This window comes from Marmota marmota, unplaced genomic scaffold (genome assembly GCF_001458135.2).
Source record: "Marmota marmota marmota unplaced genomic scaffold, marMar, whole genome shotgun sequence".
NCBI classification, from domain to species: domain Eukaryota; kingdom Metazoa; phylum Chordata; class Mammalia; order Rodentia; family Sciuridae; genus Marmota; species Marmota marmota.
This window is the reverse complement of record NW_026000005.1, coordinates 31,224,860-31,245,235: the sequence shown is the minus strand read 5'-3', so window position 1 is coordinate 31,245,235 and position 20,376 is coordinate 31,224,860. Positions and strand designations below refer to the sequence as shown.

The following is a 20,376-nucleotide window of genomic DNA, read 5'->3' as shown; positions in this document are numbered from 1 at the left end:
CAAGGAAAAGATACTTTAGAAGTCAACTACTTCATTTCCCCTTATTTGATGTGTAAGAGCATTGTGATAATAAAGTTTCGTTAATTTTTTTATTGTGGGCTGATTGTGGCTTTTCGTCATTTCATTCATTGACTATGTTTCTAAAAGATATTTCCTTATAGTTTCTTTTAAGGGAGAAATGTACTGCTTAAAAATTCAAGACTATGCATTTCACTGTGTATATGAAGCAAAGTTAGTAATTAGATTTTTTGTGACAATGAACAGAGACCAAAAGATTTTATTTTTGTGAAAACAGGTGACAATGAGCTTTCACCTGAAAGGGAGCACTCCAATATGGCAATTGACCTCACCTCAAGCACACCCAATGGACAGCATGCCTCACCAAGTCACATGACAAGCAGTAAGTCTTCATTTTATGATTTTTTTTTTCTGTTTCTCAAGTGACAGATTTGAATTTGTTAGGTCTGTGGGGTCTGCTCACATTGTGGTGTTGCTACTGCTGTAGATTTTGCTAAAGAAAGAACAACATAGATTTATTCCTGTTCATTCTAGTATCATAAAACATGAGCCTGCTTACTAGTCTGAACTATCCCAAGGTGGCATTTGGGAGCTGGTGCTTACCTGTATCAGGTAAGAAATGTTAGAATCTGCTGATTAGTGTTTTGACTTGGTGAATTTCTGTCTGGATTTGTTATTGTTGTTGTTGTTGTTGGATTAAAAAAAAATATGGAAACATGTCACTTCCAAAGGACTTTTCCATTGGAAAAGGACTCTTGCAGCATATTTAAAAAATAGCATTATTTTATGTTATCATGGTACAAAGCTAAACCATTGTATTATTTCTTGCTTAAAAGAGAAGGTGGTGGTGGGGGGGGGGAGAGAGAGAGAGAGAGAGAGAGAGAGAAGAAAATGTTAAAGTTTCTCCTCCAAAGCATTGTAAGTGAAGTATAATTGAAATTTATCAAACTCATTTATATTCATTTCTCTAACAAAGTTGAAAGCATTTGTTTCAGATTGTCCAGGAGAGAGTTGTGAAAATTTGGAAGGATGTTTTGAATTTGTAGGAATAGACAGTTTTGGCTGCTATTTTGATAAAGGGTCATTCGTTGATGTAGTATACTATGTTTCAGTGTAGTAAAAAAGCAACTTACATGCAGTCAGTGACACAAGACAAAATACTTACAGTTATTAAGAATATGGTTTATCTTCTCTTAATGTTTTATCAGCAAATCAACTGCCAGTACTCTGTTATTCCTACTCAAAAGTAATTTGAAATCTTGTTTTCTTTATACTTTTGTATTATCTTCCTATATGGAAATGACAGGATTTATATGTAAATATAATTTAAATGGCGAGTTTTCTGTTGATGCTATGTGAAGGAAGGGCATTTCTTTTCTTTTGTGAAGACTAAATTGAAGAAAACCGAATCATCTATTTAATTTTAAGCATATACTTAATTCTAATTACCCGAGAGAAATTTTCCTTTCCACTTGCCTCTTATAGCCTTTTAAACTTAAGTTATTTTAAAGTTACAAGCTTTGTAACTAGTTAAGCTTACTGAATTATAAGCAAACGTATTTAGATTACTCTTGAATACATTTTGCAATTCATTAACTTTAAGCGATCTTGGATTGAAATATTTGAATTTACTGTATTTAAAAGTTTTCTTCTTTAATAATGGAGGAGTTACTCAGAAAATTTCATCATTCTAGCAGTCCTTGAAATTCCTTTACTGTGTAGAAAGGAAGAACTAAGAAAGTTATTGAGTGCATATGTACTAAATTATATTGCTAATTTCTTATATTATGTCTTGCAACATTAATTTGTGTTTTCTGTGTTGATTTGATAAAGGTTATTCTCTGTAGCAATGTAGGCAATAAGAGTTTTTACATTTAATATTTAATTGTTGTTGTTGTTGTTGTTGGATTACTAGTTCTTTGGCAGGATATGTTTTTATTTTACAGAAACTTTCTACATGATTTCCTAAAGAGTCAAGACAGGTTTGCATTATAGTTTCTTTTTATTAAGTATTTAACTATTGGATTTAGAAATATTGAATATATGGAGTAGAGAGTAACTATTAATCAGACTTGACTGTCTTACACTGGTCACCACCAGAATATCTGCAAGAAAATGTTGGTTAATTAGTTAATTAGCCCCTTCATTTGTGAATTTGATTCAGCTTTTGCAGGTACTTGCTTCAAAAAGGCAGTTCACTCATCTTTTAAAATAAATAGTACGGAGTATAGGCATGATTAATTTGAACAAGTAAGAAGTGTGCTTTTGACATTCAAGCTTTTCTCACCCAACAGTAAACTTATGTTTGGTAAAGAGTTTCTTGTGGTGTTGTGTGTTTTTTTTTTTTTTTTAACTTTCTAGCCTGGGGCAATTCCATGTTAGTACAGTTTTTGGCTGAACTGCACATGTTTTCAGGTTCTTTTCCAAAGAGTTGCAGGTTAAATATTTTGGCTTTCACTTCAGAGCTGTCTGTGTAGCCTCTATTTACAGTATCTAGGTTACCCACTTAGGTGTTAGATGGAGAAGATACCCATTTTTCCTCTCTTAGATCTAGGAGAATATCAACATTTTAGATTGCCAAAGTAAATGGGGTAGAGAGGAACTCTTGACCATTAATTAGAACAGGGAGCGAGAATTGGTCACTCGGTTGCTTTTCTGTGACTTAGAATACTTTTTGGGTATGAGACCTGTCAAATCACTTGTATCTGAGATCACTAGTTTTCTATATTCCTTTACACACACTGTTGATTTTGTTAAATGAAAATAGCTTATTTTCCTCATTTTTTGAATCTTCAAATATACTTCTAAAGGACTGCTGCTTCCTAAAACAGAATAAGTAAATGCAGAAAACTTTATGATAGAATAAGAGAGTCTCTAGTAGCAAGGAAGAGAGGTCTGTATGTAATGGGGAAAGGAGGAAAAATTATTTTTAAATATTTTAGAAAAAATAAAAGAAGTAAAACCTTTGACTTTTATAAACCAACTAACATTCTGGCCATAAAGTATTAATAAGATGTGATAGATAACTTATTTGGCTTTAGGAAATTGGTCAGTATCACTATAGGGTCCTAGTCATTTGTTCAGGGTATTTGGGGACTATTCCAAGATGAAGGGTATCTGTACAACTTGCTGCCAGCTATTGTATAAAAAATAATGACAGCAGCTATCATTATTTGACAGTGCTAGAATAGAGTACTGGCGGCTTGGGAGAGAACTAAAAATGTGATAATGCCTGACATTTTTTAGTTTTAAATTTCAGCATATAAGATAACCTTGAAAAGAAGTAAGAGGTATTAGTGATCCTAACATTCTATAATGACTACTTCCTATGTTTTAGACTGAATTTTCATGGTGAACTTTTTAGACTTTTTATTCTGGAATAAGGATCTCTTTGATAAGAGGATGGGCACTGTTGCCTGGGATCATTAGTGTACATACTGAGTCTGCTGACAATCTTCGATGTCAGGGATGACAGAATATGCCTTGATGGCTACTGGAAATACACAATGTTAAGTGATATTAAAAATAGAATCTGGAAGTTAAGAATCTGAGATAGACAACTCAGACAGAACAATATAAAAATAATCCATATTGTGTTTTGGTCCATCAGATGAAACTTTGTGATTCCTTCTGATTCTGGGTTAGCTTATTTCCAATTCTTGCATAGTTGCTTTACTATCAGTTTTAAACTGTTCAATACTTACAGCTGACTATGTTGAAAAAAAATTAAGGCTCAAAAATTATAATTTTTTAAATAATGCAAATATGTAAATGTTTTGTAGATAATTACTTAAATGATGTATGAAAATATATTGACAATTTGTTTCTCTTACTTTAAAACCTTTAGGTGGATCAACTATATAGTCACTACTATTTATCAGTCAGTTTGATGGCCTGGTGGCATGTATGGAATTGGAAGAAGTAGTAATTCCAGTGTTACAAGGCTCTGACCATTAATCAGGTCAGGGAATCTAGTTTATTCTTTTCATAGTGCTTCACATTCATTTTTTTTCTTAGTTTCCATTTTTAGAACCTAGTGAAGCAGAAGTATATTATGATTTCTATTTTTCATATGTGGAAATTGAGGCTTGAAGAAATCAATTGACCTGTTAGGTTGCTTAGCAGAAAGATAAAATTCTCAGGGTTGGGACATAAAGTGGGATATAACTTTGTGGGTAGGTAGATAATTGGTATCTGTCTCTATCATCTTATCCTCTCAGGTTGTGTGCCATGTCCAATACTGAACCATGTTTTAGTGACAAAAAGAGTATTACAGAAATAGAAGAGTGTTATTATGAGGGTGGAGCAACATCAGATAATCTTGTCAAGCCAGTGTTCTAATGTGCTTTTTAAAATATAGCTTATATTATGGGATTCACCAGCTTTCTGAGTTGTCTTCTATAGCTTAGTTTGGCAGTCACCCTTGGTTGGATTTTCATAGGGCACACCCAAATATGACACCAGCTGGGCTTGATGTAAAATCTAGCTCTGTTTGGAATTGTAGTGCTTTGGTTTGTGTATATGCCCAATGTACTTTACATTTAGTTCTTATTTGTTAAAACTTTTAACAAAAGCCAAAAAGAAATTTGATTTAATTTCTTTATACCTATCAGAGATAAATATCTGACTGCATTTCTAAAGAAAAAAGAAAACTAAAAGAAACATATATTTGCAGGTAATTAACAGAAAAAGTGTTGTTGTTGTTATTATTATTATTATTTTGCTTTGTAACTCATTCTACCTCGACCACTCCATATTTTTAGACTGCTTAGAGTTGAAGATTAAGGTTTGTCTTTGAAAAACAAAAATGCTTACTGTAGAAGGGTTGTCCTTATTGCCTTTATCTTTGCTCAAATCTGTCTTTCTCTTTGGAAGTGCTTTTGTTAATATGTAACATGATCGATTATGTTCCATTGGGAGTCTTCCAGGAAGCCATAATGAATTAAGATCTCTGGGTTCCTTGCTCATCTCTCCTAACTTTTGATACATTGATATATTCTGAATATTGATGTATTTTGATCTATGGTTTTCTGAAAGATCAATATAGCAGTGTCACAGTTCAAACCCAAGGTAGCGTATGTTGCTTTTCTCTGCTTTTTTCTTTTATAGCTGTTTATATCTAATATGTGTGTGTGTGTATATATATATATACACACACACACACACACACATACACATGTTAACATGTTAGTACATTTGTTAATTAATTGAGACACAGAACATCTGTGCTTTGCAATAAGTAAGGAGTATTAAGGAATTTATCCCCCATATTATAAATGCATTTACCACTGGATTGAGAGAGGTAGAAAGCCCTTGTTTATTGAGGTTACATGGGATGCTCAGCACTGTTCTAAATGCTTTCCATATTATTAGTCTTTGCAGCAATTCCCTGAGGTAGATAACCTATCTCATCTCTCCATATGATAACATAAAACTGAGGGGCAGAAGAAGCATGGGAGTTATATTGGCCACTGACTTGCTGTGTGAACTTGGGCTTTTTTTTTTTTTTGCCACACAGGGAATTGAATTTAGGGGTACTTTCTCACTGAGCCAACACCCAGCCTTTTTTATTTTTTATTTTGAGACAGGGTCTCACTGAGTTGCTTAGGGCCTTGCCAAATTGCTGAGGATAGCCTTTAATTTGTGATCCTCCTGCCACAGCCTCCCAAATTGTTGGGATTATAGGTATATGCCACCGTGCCTGGTGAACTTGGGCATTTTAAGTTGTATCCCTGAGCTTCAGTTTCCTCAATTGTAATTATGGGGGTAAACAATACCTACTCCAATGAGTTGCTGATAGATTTAAATGAAGCAATATATATAAAATGCTTAGCATGATTCCTGGCACTTAATAAGACCCAATAAATTATCACTGCTGCTATTATTCAGATCAGTCAAGTCACTGTTTTTTGTACCCATGACTCATAAGAAAAAGGGTTTGTTTTCAAACCCAGGTCTGTTTGGAGTCTGGATCTTTTGCTCTTGCCTGTTAACTGCATTGATCCGTGGCACAGAGACAGGTATTTTTGGTAACTTAGAGTAAAAATTGAGGAAAAAATATTCTCTACTATTTAAAGTTCTATGAACATTTTTGTTAAGAAATAAATAGAGTTTATCTGTTTGTCAGAAATTATTTTAATTGATTTTCAGTGTTCTCAAATAAAGTTGTATGGTTTTGGTCATATGTAAAAACAGTCATTGCTTATCCTGGGGTGCCAAGGATACCAGTCATTAGGACTGGAAAAAGAAAAAGTATCCTCCACTTTTTTTCTTTTCTTTTTTTTTTTTGGTCCTGGGACTGAATCAAGTGTTACTCTACCACTGAGTTATATCCCCAGCCCTTTTTATTTTGAGACAGGGTCTCTCTGGGTTGCTTAAGACCTTGCTAAATTGCTGAGGCTGGCTTCGAACTTTTCGATCCTTCTACCTCAGTCTCCTAAATACTGGGATTACAGGTGTGTGTCATGGTGCTGGGCAGAAAATATCCTCTTAATAGAGTAATATGTCCATATAGTCTTTCACAGCGTGTTCCCCTCAAAAATTTAATATTATTTGATGCTCTTAAGTGTACCATAAATCTCACTTGATTTAAATTGTGCTAGGCGTGGTGGCACATACCTATAATCCCAGCGGCTTGGGAGGCTGAGATAGGAGGATTGTGAGTTCAAAGCCACCCTCAACAACTATGAGGTGCTAATCCAACTCAGTGAGACCCTGTCTCTAAATAAAATACAAAATAAGGCTGGGGATGTGGCTCAGTGGTCGAGTACCCCTGAGTTCAATCCCCAGTACCAAAACCAAACCAAACCAAAACAAAACAAAAACTTGATGATACCTATTTAAATTGTAATCAAGTTGTTGCTGTGTGTTTTGGGGGCAATGGTTTAGATGTATTAAATTTGAAGTAAGCTTAAAATATGATTATTAGTTATAGGCATTTGACACTTTGATGTACGGTTCTAGTTGACTGATTCAACAATTTTGTTGGCTGTCTTCTAAGGATGCCAGGCACTGTAAGGTACATATGTGCACCCTCCTTGTCCTTTAGGAGCTCATGCTCTGTGGGGACAAACAGACTTCTTCTAAACAGGGTGTTGTGTTATAGGAAGCTGAGTATCTTCATGATTATAGGGTGTGAGAGGTGGTACTAGTTTGGGAAGATTTCCTAGAGGGAGAGGCTGCATGAGCTAAGATTTATTTATTATAAAGGTTTTAGGAGAGGAGTGGAAGGTATCTTCAGTAAATGATGTACCCACAATGAGAGCTGAGAAATAGCATGCAATATTCTGGGAAATGTAGGTAGGTTGGTATTTCTAGAGTATAAAATTGGCCTCTAGGAAGTTTGAAGCCAGAGGTTACTCTGAAGAGTTAATCAGGATAGGATGATGGAATAGTTTAGCATGATGGTTTTCATTTTCAGGAGAGCCAAGGCTGTTAACAAAGCAGACTTAGGGATTTTTTTTTTTTTTTTTTTTGGTGGTGGTGGGGGGTGATATGTTTGTGTTTTTTGAGTTGGAGTCTTACTGTGTTGGTCTCAAACTCCTGGGTTCAGCTGGTCCTCCCACCTTAGCCTCTTGAGAAGCTAGATCCACAGTCACAAGCTACTGCACCCTGCTTGTGATTCCAACTTTTTCATTGATGTGGATCACACTGAATGTAATGTGGGGAAAAAGCTTGTGGATGGGGACCAATCTATAGGTATGGGCATCTTTAATAAGTTGTTGTAGTGATTGAGAAAGCATGAGAGCTAGTGGTAGTGGGGATAAAAAAGGAAGAGAGGCATGAGAGATAGGGATCTGGTTTCATTTTTCTACAAGGGGATCCAAAGGGAGAGAAGAGGGGTGAACATGAAATTGATAAAATTGTGCTCTCTCTACATACAGATATACTACAATGAATCCTGCTTTTATATCTAATTATAATATATTAATGAAGGTAATAATAATAATGATAAATACAGTAATAATAATAGAATACAGTAATAATAATAGAAGAGTGATTAGTAGAGTAGAGCAAATGGATCAGTAGAAAGAGGAGGGGATGGAAAGGGAAGTACTGGGGAATGAGGTTGATCAAATTATCTTATGTGTATTTATTTTTTTATTTTTATTTTTTTGCATTTTTTTAAATTTTTTATTTATTTTTTGTTTTTTTTAATTTAATTTTTTTTGCATTTATGAATATGGCATAATGTGTCCCGCTAGTACAAATAATTATAATCAATTAAAAAATAAAGAGAGAGAGAGAGAAGAGTAGAGTTTGGGTAATGTCTTAAGAGTGGATTGGACTTGGTTAGTAGAGTTAAGGAGAAGAGGGAGTTAAATATGGTGATTCCCAAATTACTGGATAGAAGACGATATGTTCCCTCAGCAAAGAAGACATTCTGGAACAAATTTCCAGGAAAAGATTAGTTTAGTTTAATTCTGGATACAGAGTTTGAAGCATCAATAGGGTATAATATGAGACAGGCACTCGCGATTCTCCTGCCTCGGCTTTATAAGCTGCTGGTGTTACAGATGTACGCCATGGTCATCTGCAAAGGAATTCTTTTACTCTAGTTTCAGAAGTTGGATTAATGTGATATACTCACTGGATTTTTAATCAATAGGGTAGAATATGGGAAGGGATAGTAATCAAGTACCTGGACACATTAGAGTGTGAACTTTGCTTAGTAGTGAAATGTAGCTTGTGCCTTCCTTCCATGATCCTGTATGAGTTCAGCAATAGTTTGGTATTTCTTAAAAATTCGTTCCTTAGTACCTCTTAGCTTTATTTTCCCAATTGACCCATTAAATAAAAATCATATATTGAAGTGGATAAAGACATGCTTTAATAATCTCTTTGCTTAAAGGAATTCTTTTTTCTTTTTAGTACTGAGGAATGAATCCAGGGGCACTCCACAACTGAGCCACATCCCCAGCCCCACTCCCCCTTTTTGTATTTTATTTAGAGATAGGGTCTCACTGAGTTGCTTAGGGCCTTCCTAAATTGATGAGGCAGGCAACTTTTGATCCTCCTGCCTTGGAAAGCCGCTGGTGTTACAGATGTGCACTATGGCCATCGGCAAAGGAATTCTTTTACTCTAGTTTCAGAATTTGGATTAATGTGATATACTACTTATTTTTAAATAAACTATGCTAGCTCTTCTCTTTATAATTTTATGGTGTATTTAATACCATAATTTTTATATTTATAGTTTTTAAAAAGTCATAGCTAATATATGTCATATATTCCAATGCCTCTAATGATTTGTCTTTATTCTATACCTATTTCTTTATGAGTAAATATGTAATTTATAATACATAATTTTTTTTAGTTAAATGCCATTCAGTTCTGCCATATTATTAGTAAAGGAATTTAGTACAATAACTCAGAGACTTTTTGAAAACTTTGGGATACATATGTAGACATTGTACATATTATTTTCAAATGATTTGGAATATACTTAATTTTTTACAGAAGATAATAATATTATGTCCCTTGGGTAAAATTACCTAGAGAAGAATTAATTATCATAGTATGTATCTTAAAATATATGTTATAGAATGCTATCTTAAAAATGTAAATTACCCAAGATACCATAGAGTTCCAAATGCATTTAATGATAGAAATACTTCTTAGATGTCCTGCATGTGGAGATTTCAGAACTCTCTAGAGAGATGCTTTTCATCTTTGAATCATTGATCCAGCAAATATTTATTGAGCACTTACTTCTTGTGATGCACTGCTGGTGTTTGGGCACTAAAAATTGTTAGAGGTGTTTTAAAGAGAAGGATGTTATTTTCAAGGGTCCAAATAAATTGATTTTATTTGAGATTATAATATTGTTTATTGTACTTAGAAGTAAATAGGTATGATGTACATATCATCATTTATATCCACTATAAATGAATTTATTGCTTGTCATTTATATCCATTATAAATGAATTTATTGCTTATTTTGTTTTATCACCGATTATTATTTTTTTTAAATGCAACATTGAAGACATACAATGAGACAAAGTTGAAAGACCAACCAGTTACATAGAAAGGTTCCTACAGGATAGCATTACCCCATGAAATTATTTATAATACAGGATTTGGCTCTCACCCTTGCAAGTTCCAAAACTTGAATTGTGGCACACCTGAAGTATATTCCTGTATCAGGGTTGACTAACATTAAATAAGTTTACAGAATTAATATTTAAAGTCTGGGTGCCAAGTTATGTTTATACCTTCATTAAAATAACAGAAACAAACAAAACCCCCAAGCAGATAACATGGGATCTGGCTTACTGTAGTTAGCTTGACCAGATCATTTTGTTCTTTTGAACTGACCTATATGGGTAATTAATGAAGGTCGTTTGCTGAGCAGATTCTGAACAAATGAGATTATATAATTCAAATATTCAGAGGTCTTATATATTCAGCATCACAATAGAGATAACATTGCCCTTGGGGTTGAAGTCCTTTGTCTAATTCCTTCTCCCTTGAATGGATATGGATTTAGACACCCTAGATCTAGGTTCAGTCAACATACTTCTGAGATGCATTTTTCCCCCCTCACCTTCTTAACTAAAAACCCCAGATTTAATCTGTAGCCTATGTTAATATTTATAATCAGGTTACAAGAAATTCTTGCTGGCCTGGGATTCATTCAATTTCTTTAATGTGGTTTATATTTCTGTTTTAAATTTGTTAAATGTTGATTTTGCAGCTTAACTCTAGGAAGGCAATCTTAGAATGAATGCCTGTAAAGGATACTTCAACTACTATTGCTATAAATTTAAACTTATGTTCAGTGATATGTTGACAAGTGTTATGGTCAGCATCTTAAGAGGTCTTATGTCTACATTAGATGAAGATGATAAGTAGCACTGCCGCCTAGAAAAAACACCTTAAATGAGCTGAAGGTTGAGAAGGAACATCCAGTTTATAGGTCAGAAGGAAAAAAAAAACATCACACTAATTCCATGGGATCATGGAAGTAATCTGACTATAACATATGAGATTTCATAGCAAATTTATAATATTTCATGTTACTTAATAGGAATGATATCTGTTCTGGTGCTACATAATCATGTTCAGTGAAATCCAAGTTAATATTAGTATGAATATTTTCATGATGCCATCATAATCATCTTCATTACTACAACTACTATCTTTATATGGCACATTTAGAATTCATGATTGAACACCATATACTTGTAATTTTAAAACCAGTTCTCTATCACTTATTTAAAACTGTTTTTAGTAGCATGTACAAGATGAAATGCTTCAATTAAGTATTCTTATGCACTTCAGATATTTTGAGGAGCATATAATTAATCAGTGTAAAGTCATGTTCTAATAAATTAACATTCTGGGTGTCTACACCTTTGACATTTTTGTCATTGCTCTTTTATTATCCTTGAAGCTGTAGTTTTTCTCACACCCGACTATATCAACTCTACCTACTTCTTACTAAGACATCAAACACAGGGCTTGGTAATATTTTGAAGTGCTGAGATACTACATTACTCTTTTTCAGTTGAATTAATGTTGAGAATTTCTGGTTGAGTTCTAAAGAGGCACCATTTCTTTTACAGCTATGCAAAACATATTCTGTTATGACCATTTTTGTGAAGATCCTTATATTGTTTTTGTTTAAAACACACAATTTAAACAAATAATATTTACATAGAGAAATATTTTTCTTTTATAAAATATGTCTTCCAGATACCTTTATTATCCATAGGATCTTATGTAGATAGCTTTATTTTCAATACATTTGTTGTCACTTAGGTAGAAAAGTGGCATTTCTGTGTTTTTTGGACTGAGGATTTCTGTTAAATACCTGATTGTAAAAGGTCTATCTATTTGTATTAGAAATGTTTGCTCATATCATTCATATATTCTCTAAAACTTAGAAATTGGGCTATTAATTTTTAGGTCTTAAAAAATTTTTTAGGTATTAAAGATAGGTAGTGCCTAATCATTTTTGGGTGCTGTTTTAAAGTTTTAAACACAGTAAAATTATAGACTCTATTATAGTATTTTGAAATATAAAGTGAATTCTATTATAATGTTAAAATTTCACCAAGCATTTGAAAGCAGCAATATATTTTTTGGCATAACAGATAATTAGAAAAAGAAATATATATTCTGTCAGTCTACTGTTTTCAGACTCTCAAAGCCTGAATTCCATATTGCCTCTGCATGAACTATGACAAATTCATAACCTAATGACAGTTTGTGATTGGGGGATTTTGGAAACCAAACAAAAAAGAAACATCCCCTGTCTCCTGGCAAAATTAAATTTAAAGTAAATTATTTTTATATAAGTTATCAAAGAGAAGCTTTTTGCATAAAAGATTTTGACGAATTTGAATAGTTTTTAGTTGGTCTCACAGTTTGAGTAAAATAGCTAGTAAAAAGTTTGAAGGGATTTTATATTTTAGCAAATCAGAAAAGCTTTCCTTAACCAGAAAATTGACTTTGTGGAACTCTAGGTGCAAGATAATGCTATTTATGTTTTAAAAGCACAAGTACCTGTGCATATGCAAAGATAAGGGCAAGAAGGAAACATCAAACTAATGAAATAATTTACTTTGTAATCTGTGAGGGTAAACAAGGCTTTTATCTTTTGTTTTTCCTGAACAGTTGTGAATTCTTTGGATTTCTTACAAAGAACGAATTCATATATTTCTTGTGTAATTCAAAAAAAAAAAAAAAAGCAAATTCAGTCAGCTCTCTTTTCAAAGACATAAAGTATGGTGCTGTTTTGCAAGAGAGGTAATGATAACTCCGATCTCAAAGGTTTAACTTTCAAATTTCAGTGATATTATAGACTCATGAATATGGACTAGTGTCATTGATGATAAATACTGAAGTCTGTTTTTTTCATATACGCGTGTATATACGGGTGTTATCCTCGTATTTATTGACTACTATTTTAGATTTAGTTAGCCTATGGCATTTTTTCAATTGTTATAATACTGTGGGATTTCCAGGTAATATAATACCCTCTGATTTATTTTATGAGTGATCATTTATAGCCTCAGATACTGTAAACTAAATAATACACATAATATTTGTTAAAATGATTCCTGCAATGGTGAGGAGACATTGTAGGATATGATAGCAAAAGATGTCTGAGTTGAGGAGTTAAAACTTAGATTTTCTGTTCTGTCACATACAGGGCAAACAAGTTTACTTTTTAAAGAGAGCCTCAGTCTCTTTTTTCATGTTTATCAATTTAAAACTCCATTGAGTGTTGCTAATTTTTTCCTTTAAAATTTTTAAAGAGAAACTGTTTTTAGTAAGACAACTATGGTATGTTGTTAATGGGAGTAGGACCTGTTAAAATAACTTGAGGCACATGAAAATAAAAAAAAAAAAGCAAGCAGAGATGTGAAGTATAGAGAACTTAGAAGATTGCTGGTTCAATTAAGAAATCAAGAACCAAAATAACCAATCCTGCAGTCAGTAAACCTAGTAGGGAGAGCAGAAGGACAAATGAAAAATTGGACCATTTCTTCCTTTCTCTTTTCTTTTAGAATATGTAATTAAAGAAATCAGTTTCTAAGTCAATCAAGGAAGCTTCCTACTTAATTATGAAGAATATGGCATAGGATATGGCATTTACCTTTCTGGTAAAAGGTAAATGACTAAACATTCAGACTCAGTAGGAAGAAGCATAGTCTTGAGATAACTGAAAGCCAGGGACTTGGAGATGGCGAGAGGTTGGTTAGGAGAAACTGAGGTCCTGAGAGTTTGAGCTGATTAAAGCAGGGCAAAAGTGGGTAGTGCCTCAAATAGATTGTTCTAATACACCAGTACTGCTACCAGTGCCACTTTAGACTCATCTTTTGCTTTTATCTTTTGCACAAGTGACTTGTGATAAGCTGGGTTTATGTGTAAGAAATCCCAACTGGTTATGTTCTGAAATTAACATTGGTCTTGCCTATAAGCTGCCATTTTACTTCACTGCAGAAGGATGGAAGATTGGGGAATTAGGGAGACCATAAGCCTGGCAGAAACAGTAAGAAATCTCTGTGCTCTTCCTACCCCCTTTTGTGAGGTATCGATGAAGAAGGAAACTGATATTGAGCAGATGAGATGGGGTTTTGCATTCAATTTTTGTCTCTGATCTGTTTGTTATCTTTTCATTTTCCTCCTCAAGTGTCTCTGACACAGGCACTGAGTGTTTGACAGACTTTCTTTTCTTTTCTTTCTTTTCTTCTTGTTTCAGTGCTGGAGATTAAATCCAGGAGTGTCTCCCTCTGAGCTACATCCCCAGCCCATTTTTAAATTTTATTTTGTAACCAGGACTACGTTGTCCAGGTCAGGCTCCCTCCCTGAGTAGTTGGGATTACAGGTGTGTGCCACCACACCCATCCTGAAAATGCTCTTTTGAGTATATACTCTATCAGAGATTTAGAATCCCCAGGTTGGTTTTTACTCTTTGAGACACTTTTTTAAAAAAATAAGCCTTGTGATAATATATCAGTAAAAAATTATCAGGCATGAGGTAAAGTTTACATAAGTATTATAGTTAAAGGAAAGGTTTAAGGTCATAAATAATAAGACAAAATCAAAGTGTATGTTTAAGTTGCTTAAGAGAACAAACTAATTTTAAGCCTATTAAAATAACATTTTTATTTGTAAAATACATTAAACTATTCAAAATGCTTTCACATCTTGCATAGAATGTACAGATCTAAATTTTAGCTTAATGTTTATTTGAACAGTTTCAGGAGAATCTATTATTTCTGGTGTTACTTGGCTGACATTTATTTGTTACTGGAAAAGGACAAATATATATATATTTTTTTAATTACAGAATTGAATGGTTTTTTCCTCTTCTCTCCCTCTCATACAAAGAAGTGAGTCCTGATACCTATTAGATGTAGGTCCCCAAGACAGATATTTAATCTCCAGGAATCTTACTTTTATTTATAAAATGGAAACATTAATATCTGCCTTGTCAGAATAGTGATCACAAGCATTAGAGAGAATTATATAAAGCTTCTAGAATGGTGACTGGCACATGGTCAATTAACCAGAATGATAGTTATTATTGTATTGTTAGGTAAACAAAGTATATGATAAAGTTGAATCCAGTAATAACTAAGAAACATCCCACAAATATGTTAAATAAAATTTATATCAAATAGTCTTCTAGAAAGGACATGCTGTTAGTCTGCTTTTCATCGATAATGACAATTAAAAAAAAAGTAGTCTAAAGCATTGCCTAAAGCACAAGATTCTTGGGTCACTTATTGAACATTTTGCTGTCAGATAGACAGACTCGTAAACCTTGTTTGAGAAGAATTGTGTGTATGGATATAAGGCAATTATTAATGCTGTTGTATTCAAATCAATTACTGAAGAAATGAAAGTAAAATTACCTAATTAAAGCAAATCACAAATAAACCTCTGTTTGTGAGGGGGATAATTGAAATGGCAATTATGCAGTAATAATGCATTTCATTTGAAGATGGTTATTCAGAAGGTGTTTTCTGGCAGGTGGTGGCTCTATGGTACCTGTACCTCCCAACTGACCTTGCCCAGACAGATTTTTTTTTTTTTAAATCATGGATTTGTTTACTTGTACACTAGATGTGTTAGTGAATGGATTTCCTTTGTGGCTCTGAAATTTCTCAAGTTTTCATACTCATGGTGCTGTATGTCCTGCGTCATAACTCATCTCTTAGTTGTGTGTCCAGAATTCTCAGAGCTTACTATTAGACGCCAGTAGTGTCTTTTTTTCTTCTTATTCTCAGAAGAATCCAGGAGAAAAGGGAATATATTTTCAAAAGTTTGCATAGCAGAGTACATGTAAACAGACATGGTCATGTCTGAACTTTAACTCTTTTTGGGACTCTAAGTCACAGCGCAGTCAGCCCCTATAACTACATGATCCTTCTCATCCAGGAGTAGTTTCCTCTCTAAAATTTTGGAAGCATCTATCTCTTGCTATCTTGTTTTCCTATTACTTGATTACTTGAGTACTGCTTATCTCCCCTCTGCAACTGGAAACTGCTTGAGGGTAGAGAAAATGATTGTAAACTCTGTAGCCTGAGGGTAGCAGACAGAGAGAGCAGGGCTTTAGAGCTGAAGAGACTGTGATTTTTATCTTGACTGAATTTTGTGTTGGTCTTTATTTCCTCATTTGTAGAATGTGAAGTTAGTGCTTGACTGTTAGGGATGTGAGGATTAATGAGTAACTTTAGTAAGGCTTTTCTTACGGTGCCTAATATATTCCAAGAAATAATTTAAAAAATATTAGTTTCTTACATAAACCTATGAGTTCATTTGTGTTAGTTATCTAACTGAATGCATTAGAAACCCATCTCAGTTGTTCTGGATGTTATTTACTGAGATTGTCCATGGGTTTGGTCACTTCAGTTGTGTTATCTGTGTTGAGTATACCAGAAACCAAATCACCCAGTTGGTCAAATCCACAAGGCAGTTTTAAAACTAGTGCTCTAAAGTTAGCTCTAGCTTAGACTTTTAACTCTCTTTTCAACATTCATTTGAGCAGAATACTAGGTTGATGTAAAAGCTTTAGGTATTTGGAAGCTTCACATGACTTCAAAAAAGTCCATGTTTTATCCAGTATCACTCTAGAATTTAGACATAAAGTCATAAAAGGCTTTTAAAGGATATGTGTATAGAGTCTTGATGTATTTTGTCAGCATATCTACACACTAATGAAAAGAGTTGAATTTTACTCCAAGACACTTTTGTTATTTATGGGTAAGACATATGCATTAAGAGCTGGAAAAGTTTAAAGTTATAATTCTAAAGTTATTGTTATTATTATTTTGGTTAATGAATTTTTCTAATCTCTCATATCCAAGATCTCTTAAATCATAAATTGGTGGTTTAGTAGGCACACATAAAAATGCCATGTGATACTACTATCATTTTTAGTTTACTCTTATCCAGTAGCTGAATCTGAAAGATCATTTAGAAACGTATGAATCAAATGGTTCTTCCTTCAAACTGTTAAACAGTTCTGTTTATACCAGATTGTGAGACCAGACCTCAATTTTCTTAGGGCAATTGTGATAATTATCACATTAGTCCATGATATTATTATTATAACAGTGCCTGGGATAAGATACACAACCTTTACAAAGGTCCTTTCCCTAACTCTTTAATCCTTTCTTGAAGTATTTTTTAGATGTATTCTAACAATGTCCAAGCAATTTGTTGGGTGAGTAACCCTTATCTGGTTTGTAAACATTTGTTTGTGATCATTCCTCTAGCTGCAAGAAATAAGGCAATATATTTAATAGCTTGGTGAATACCAAGACATCTCATTGTTTATATTGTAACAGATCATCTTCTTACAAGTAGTGTTTTCATTGTTTCTCTACCCTTGCTTTTTTTTTAATGTTACAACAAAATTGTATGTTATTTGGAAGCTCATGAAATATAATTTGCTTGGCATAAGGATTTGTAAAATCCTTAAAAAGGATTTGTAAAATCCTTAAAAAAATTAAGGCCTTAATATTTAACGGGAAATATTATATATAAGAAAGCAGTGCGCGGCTGGGTTTGTGGCTCAGCGGTAGGTCACTCACCTAGCATGTGTGAGGCCCTGGGTTTGATCCTCAGCACCACATAAAAATAAATAAATAAAATAAACGTATTGTTTACAACTACAACTAAAAAATAAATATTTTTTAAAAGAAAGGAATGTATTTAATACAAACTGAACTGAAGGTTCAGATTTCCATCTGTGTATCTATAGTAGCAATTTAATGATAGTAGGTCACATACATTTTTACACTGCAAAGAATTTTTCATGGTAATCAATTTGCACTTTTCTATTTGACCTTTTTTTCCCCTTTATTGTGTGAGTGGTTGAACTTGAATTATTTTAAAATACTGTCAGCTGCTGGCAAGATTTATTTTAAATAATAAAGTGCATTTTTACCTACTTGGGAAGCTCTTAAGAATGGTGGGAAACCTCAGGACTCTTCCAAATGCTTTCTTTTGGAGTGGAAAATTTATGAGTATTTTGGATTTTAAATGTGTTTTTAGCATCATGTTTCTGAATGATCACAGCTTTGGTGATGATGCCTATTAATTTATCACTTCATAGCAAAGTATTTATTGCTTGAAAATGCTCTCATGCTTTGAATTTGGTGTTTCAACTTCTTTTCTGTCTATGAGACCCTTGAATATGGTGATTAGTATTTGTTTCAGAGTTTCTATTTTTATCATGTGTTTTGATTTTTCTGGAATACTGACTGTTGAGATAAAGGAAATGATCTAGTTAATTGACATCAGAAAATCAGAAGCTTTTGATTGAAAAGTGAGATCTATTGCCCCATTTCTAAGAGAAAGAAATAGAGGAATGACCTCGTTAGCAGTGTTGTAACCAAAGGCTGTCAATTAAGCCAGGAAGAGAAAATATCTGGTACTCACCTTCCGTCTTTTGGTAGCCCTTATGTCTCTATCCGCGGGTCCTTTTCTCCCTCAGTTGATTTCTTTAGCTACCATTGGCGCTTTGTGATTTTAGACTTTGTATTTAGTACTCTTCCTTTCCTCAAACCACACATCTAGTCCATCAGAAATCATTGGCTCCACTTCTAAAATACATCTGGTATTTAAGTAATTTTTACCAATGACAAGTTCAGTCCTATCTCAGGGCCTTTGTACCAGCTGTTTCTTCTCTTTGCAACAGCTTTTGTTTGTAACTTTGCATGAAAAATCCTTCTTTTCTTATTTTAATTTACCTGTTGCCTCCTTGGAGTGTCTTTACCTGAAAAACCATAGGAAAGTAAGCACCCCTCCTCCATTATCCTAATTTGTCTTTATTATACTAGAAAGGGTCTAAAATTATCTAATTTATTTGTCTACTCTCCCAGCACATACTTGAGGAATGTTATTAGTCATGTTCACTGATGTGGCCTCGGTACCTGGAATAGGGCCAGTAACATAGAAGACAATAAATGTGGACTCATGGACTAACTGACTTGCTATCTTTTTCCTTTCTGTAAATAGAATTCTCTGTGTCTGTGTCTGTAACACGCACAGCACTTTATACTATAGTCTTCATTCTGAAGCCTGTATTATAGAAATCTATGTACCTAGGCCCAAAGTCACACAGGAAAAGAGAGCAGGCTCAGTGATTAGAAATCTTGTCTTCCTGCTGTTGACCTGGTTTCTTCCTTTACATACATTCATACCTTCTTTTCATTTATTTATGTAATTACTTCATTCATAACAAATATTGGATACTTGTGTGCTCAAGTCCCTGTAATAGTCCCTGTGAATGCAGCTGTTCTTATGTTTTGTGGTGTAATTCTACAGAAGTGGTCAAGAATACCAGCTTTCAAGTTATGAAGAACTGGATTCAAGTCTTTACTCAGGTTAAACTGTAGGAAATGGGATAATATTCTGTTGTTTTTCAACTTAAAGCTGTGTGTCCTTGATTTTTCTAAACTCAGTCCCCTCAAGTGTAAAATTGATATAATTTAATACTTATTACAGATTTTAAGAAGTAAATGCAACAACTTGCATTAAACACTTAGCTCATTCACTGGCGCCCTTTGCTATTATTGTATATAGACTAAACATTTGCCTATGGCTTTTTATACTTACTATTTAGAGTTCCTAAAGTTTGAAAGTTAGGTAATACCAAAACCTGGTCTAAAGTTACCACTTGTGTTCCAGAGACTACATATATTTTTTTCTGACTCAACTGCTATAAGATTTAGAATTTTCTTATCCATTAAATAAAAACAAAACACACCACAACAAAAATCCCACCAAATTTGTGATTTTCAAATTTACTGTCTCCCAAATCCTTTGTGGTGTTTCACAAATCTGTTTTATTTTATTTTGTAATGGCAATTTTATTTAGGTTTTCTATTTGATTTTATATTATATTTAAAAGCATTTTAATTATTGTGGTTGATTATCATGGTAATCTCATCATCTCTTAGTACTTAGAAAAGGCAATGCTTTATAGTTCCTATGGATATTTAGTGCTTAGGATATTTTGGAAATAAATGTTTTAAAGATAGTTAATTGGATGGAAAAGTTGTACATTATAATTCTTCAGAAAATAAAATTGATATCTCTAACCCAAAATTTTTGTGATAGATTAGGACCAAAAGAGAAAATGAAAACAAGTATGCTGTCGATTCCAAATTACCTTTATTTGAAATTGATTAGCTGTCTTCACTTTATGACTGTTTGTGTGTAATATAGATCAAATAAAGTATTCAGAATGGGATTAACTATCTGGAAGGAAATAGTGTTATCTAAACCCTACAGCTGGAAAATATGAGAATTAAAAATTTAATTGATTAATACTGTTTTATAACAGTATCTAATGATTAAGGACTGTTAGGTGGAAATGACATAATGGGG

General features: G+C 33.3%; 1 protein-coding gene across 10 annotated transcripts in view; it reads left to right on the top strand.

Moving 5' to 3' along the window:
- The window catches only part of Ikzf2 (IKAROS family zinc finger 2), a 150,134-nt gene that overhangs the window by 3,908 nt on the left and 125,850 nt on the right, over nt 1–20,376 (top strand). For 9 of the 10 annotated variants that reach the window (XM_048808484.1, XM_048808482.1, XM_048808480.1 and 6 more), the window contains one exon: nt 296–400. In XM_048808484.1, coding sequence (XP_048664441.1) covers nt 296–400 — 105 coding nt within the window. Of the gene's footprint in view, nt 1–295; nt 401–552; nt 631–20,376 lie in introns of those variants that run through there. The other variant, XM_015480994.2, reaches the window with a different exon arrangement.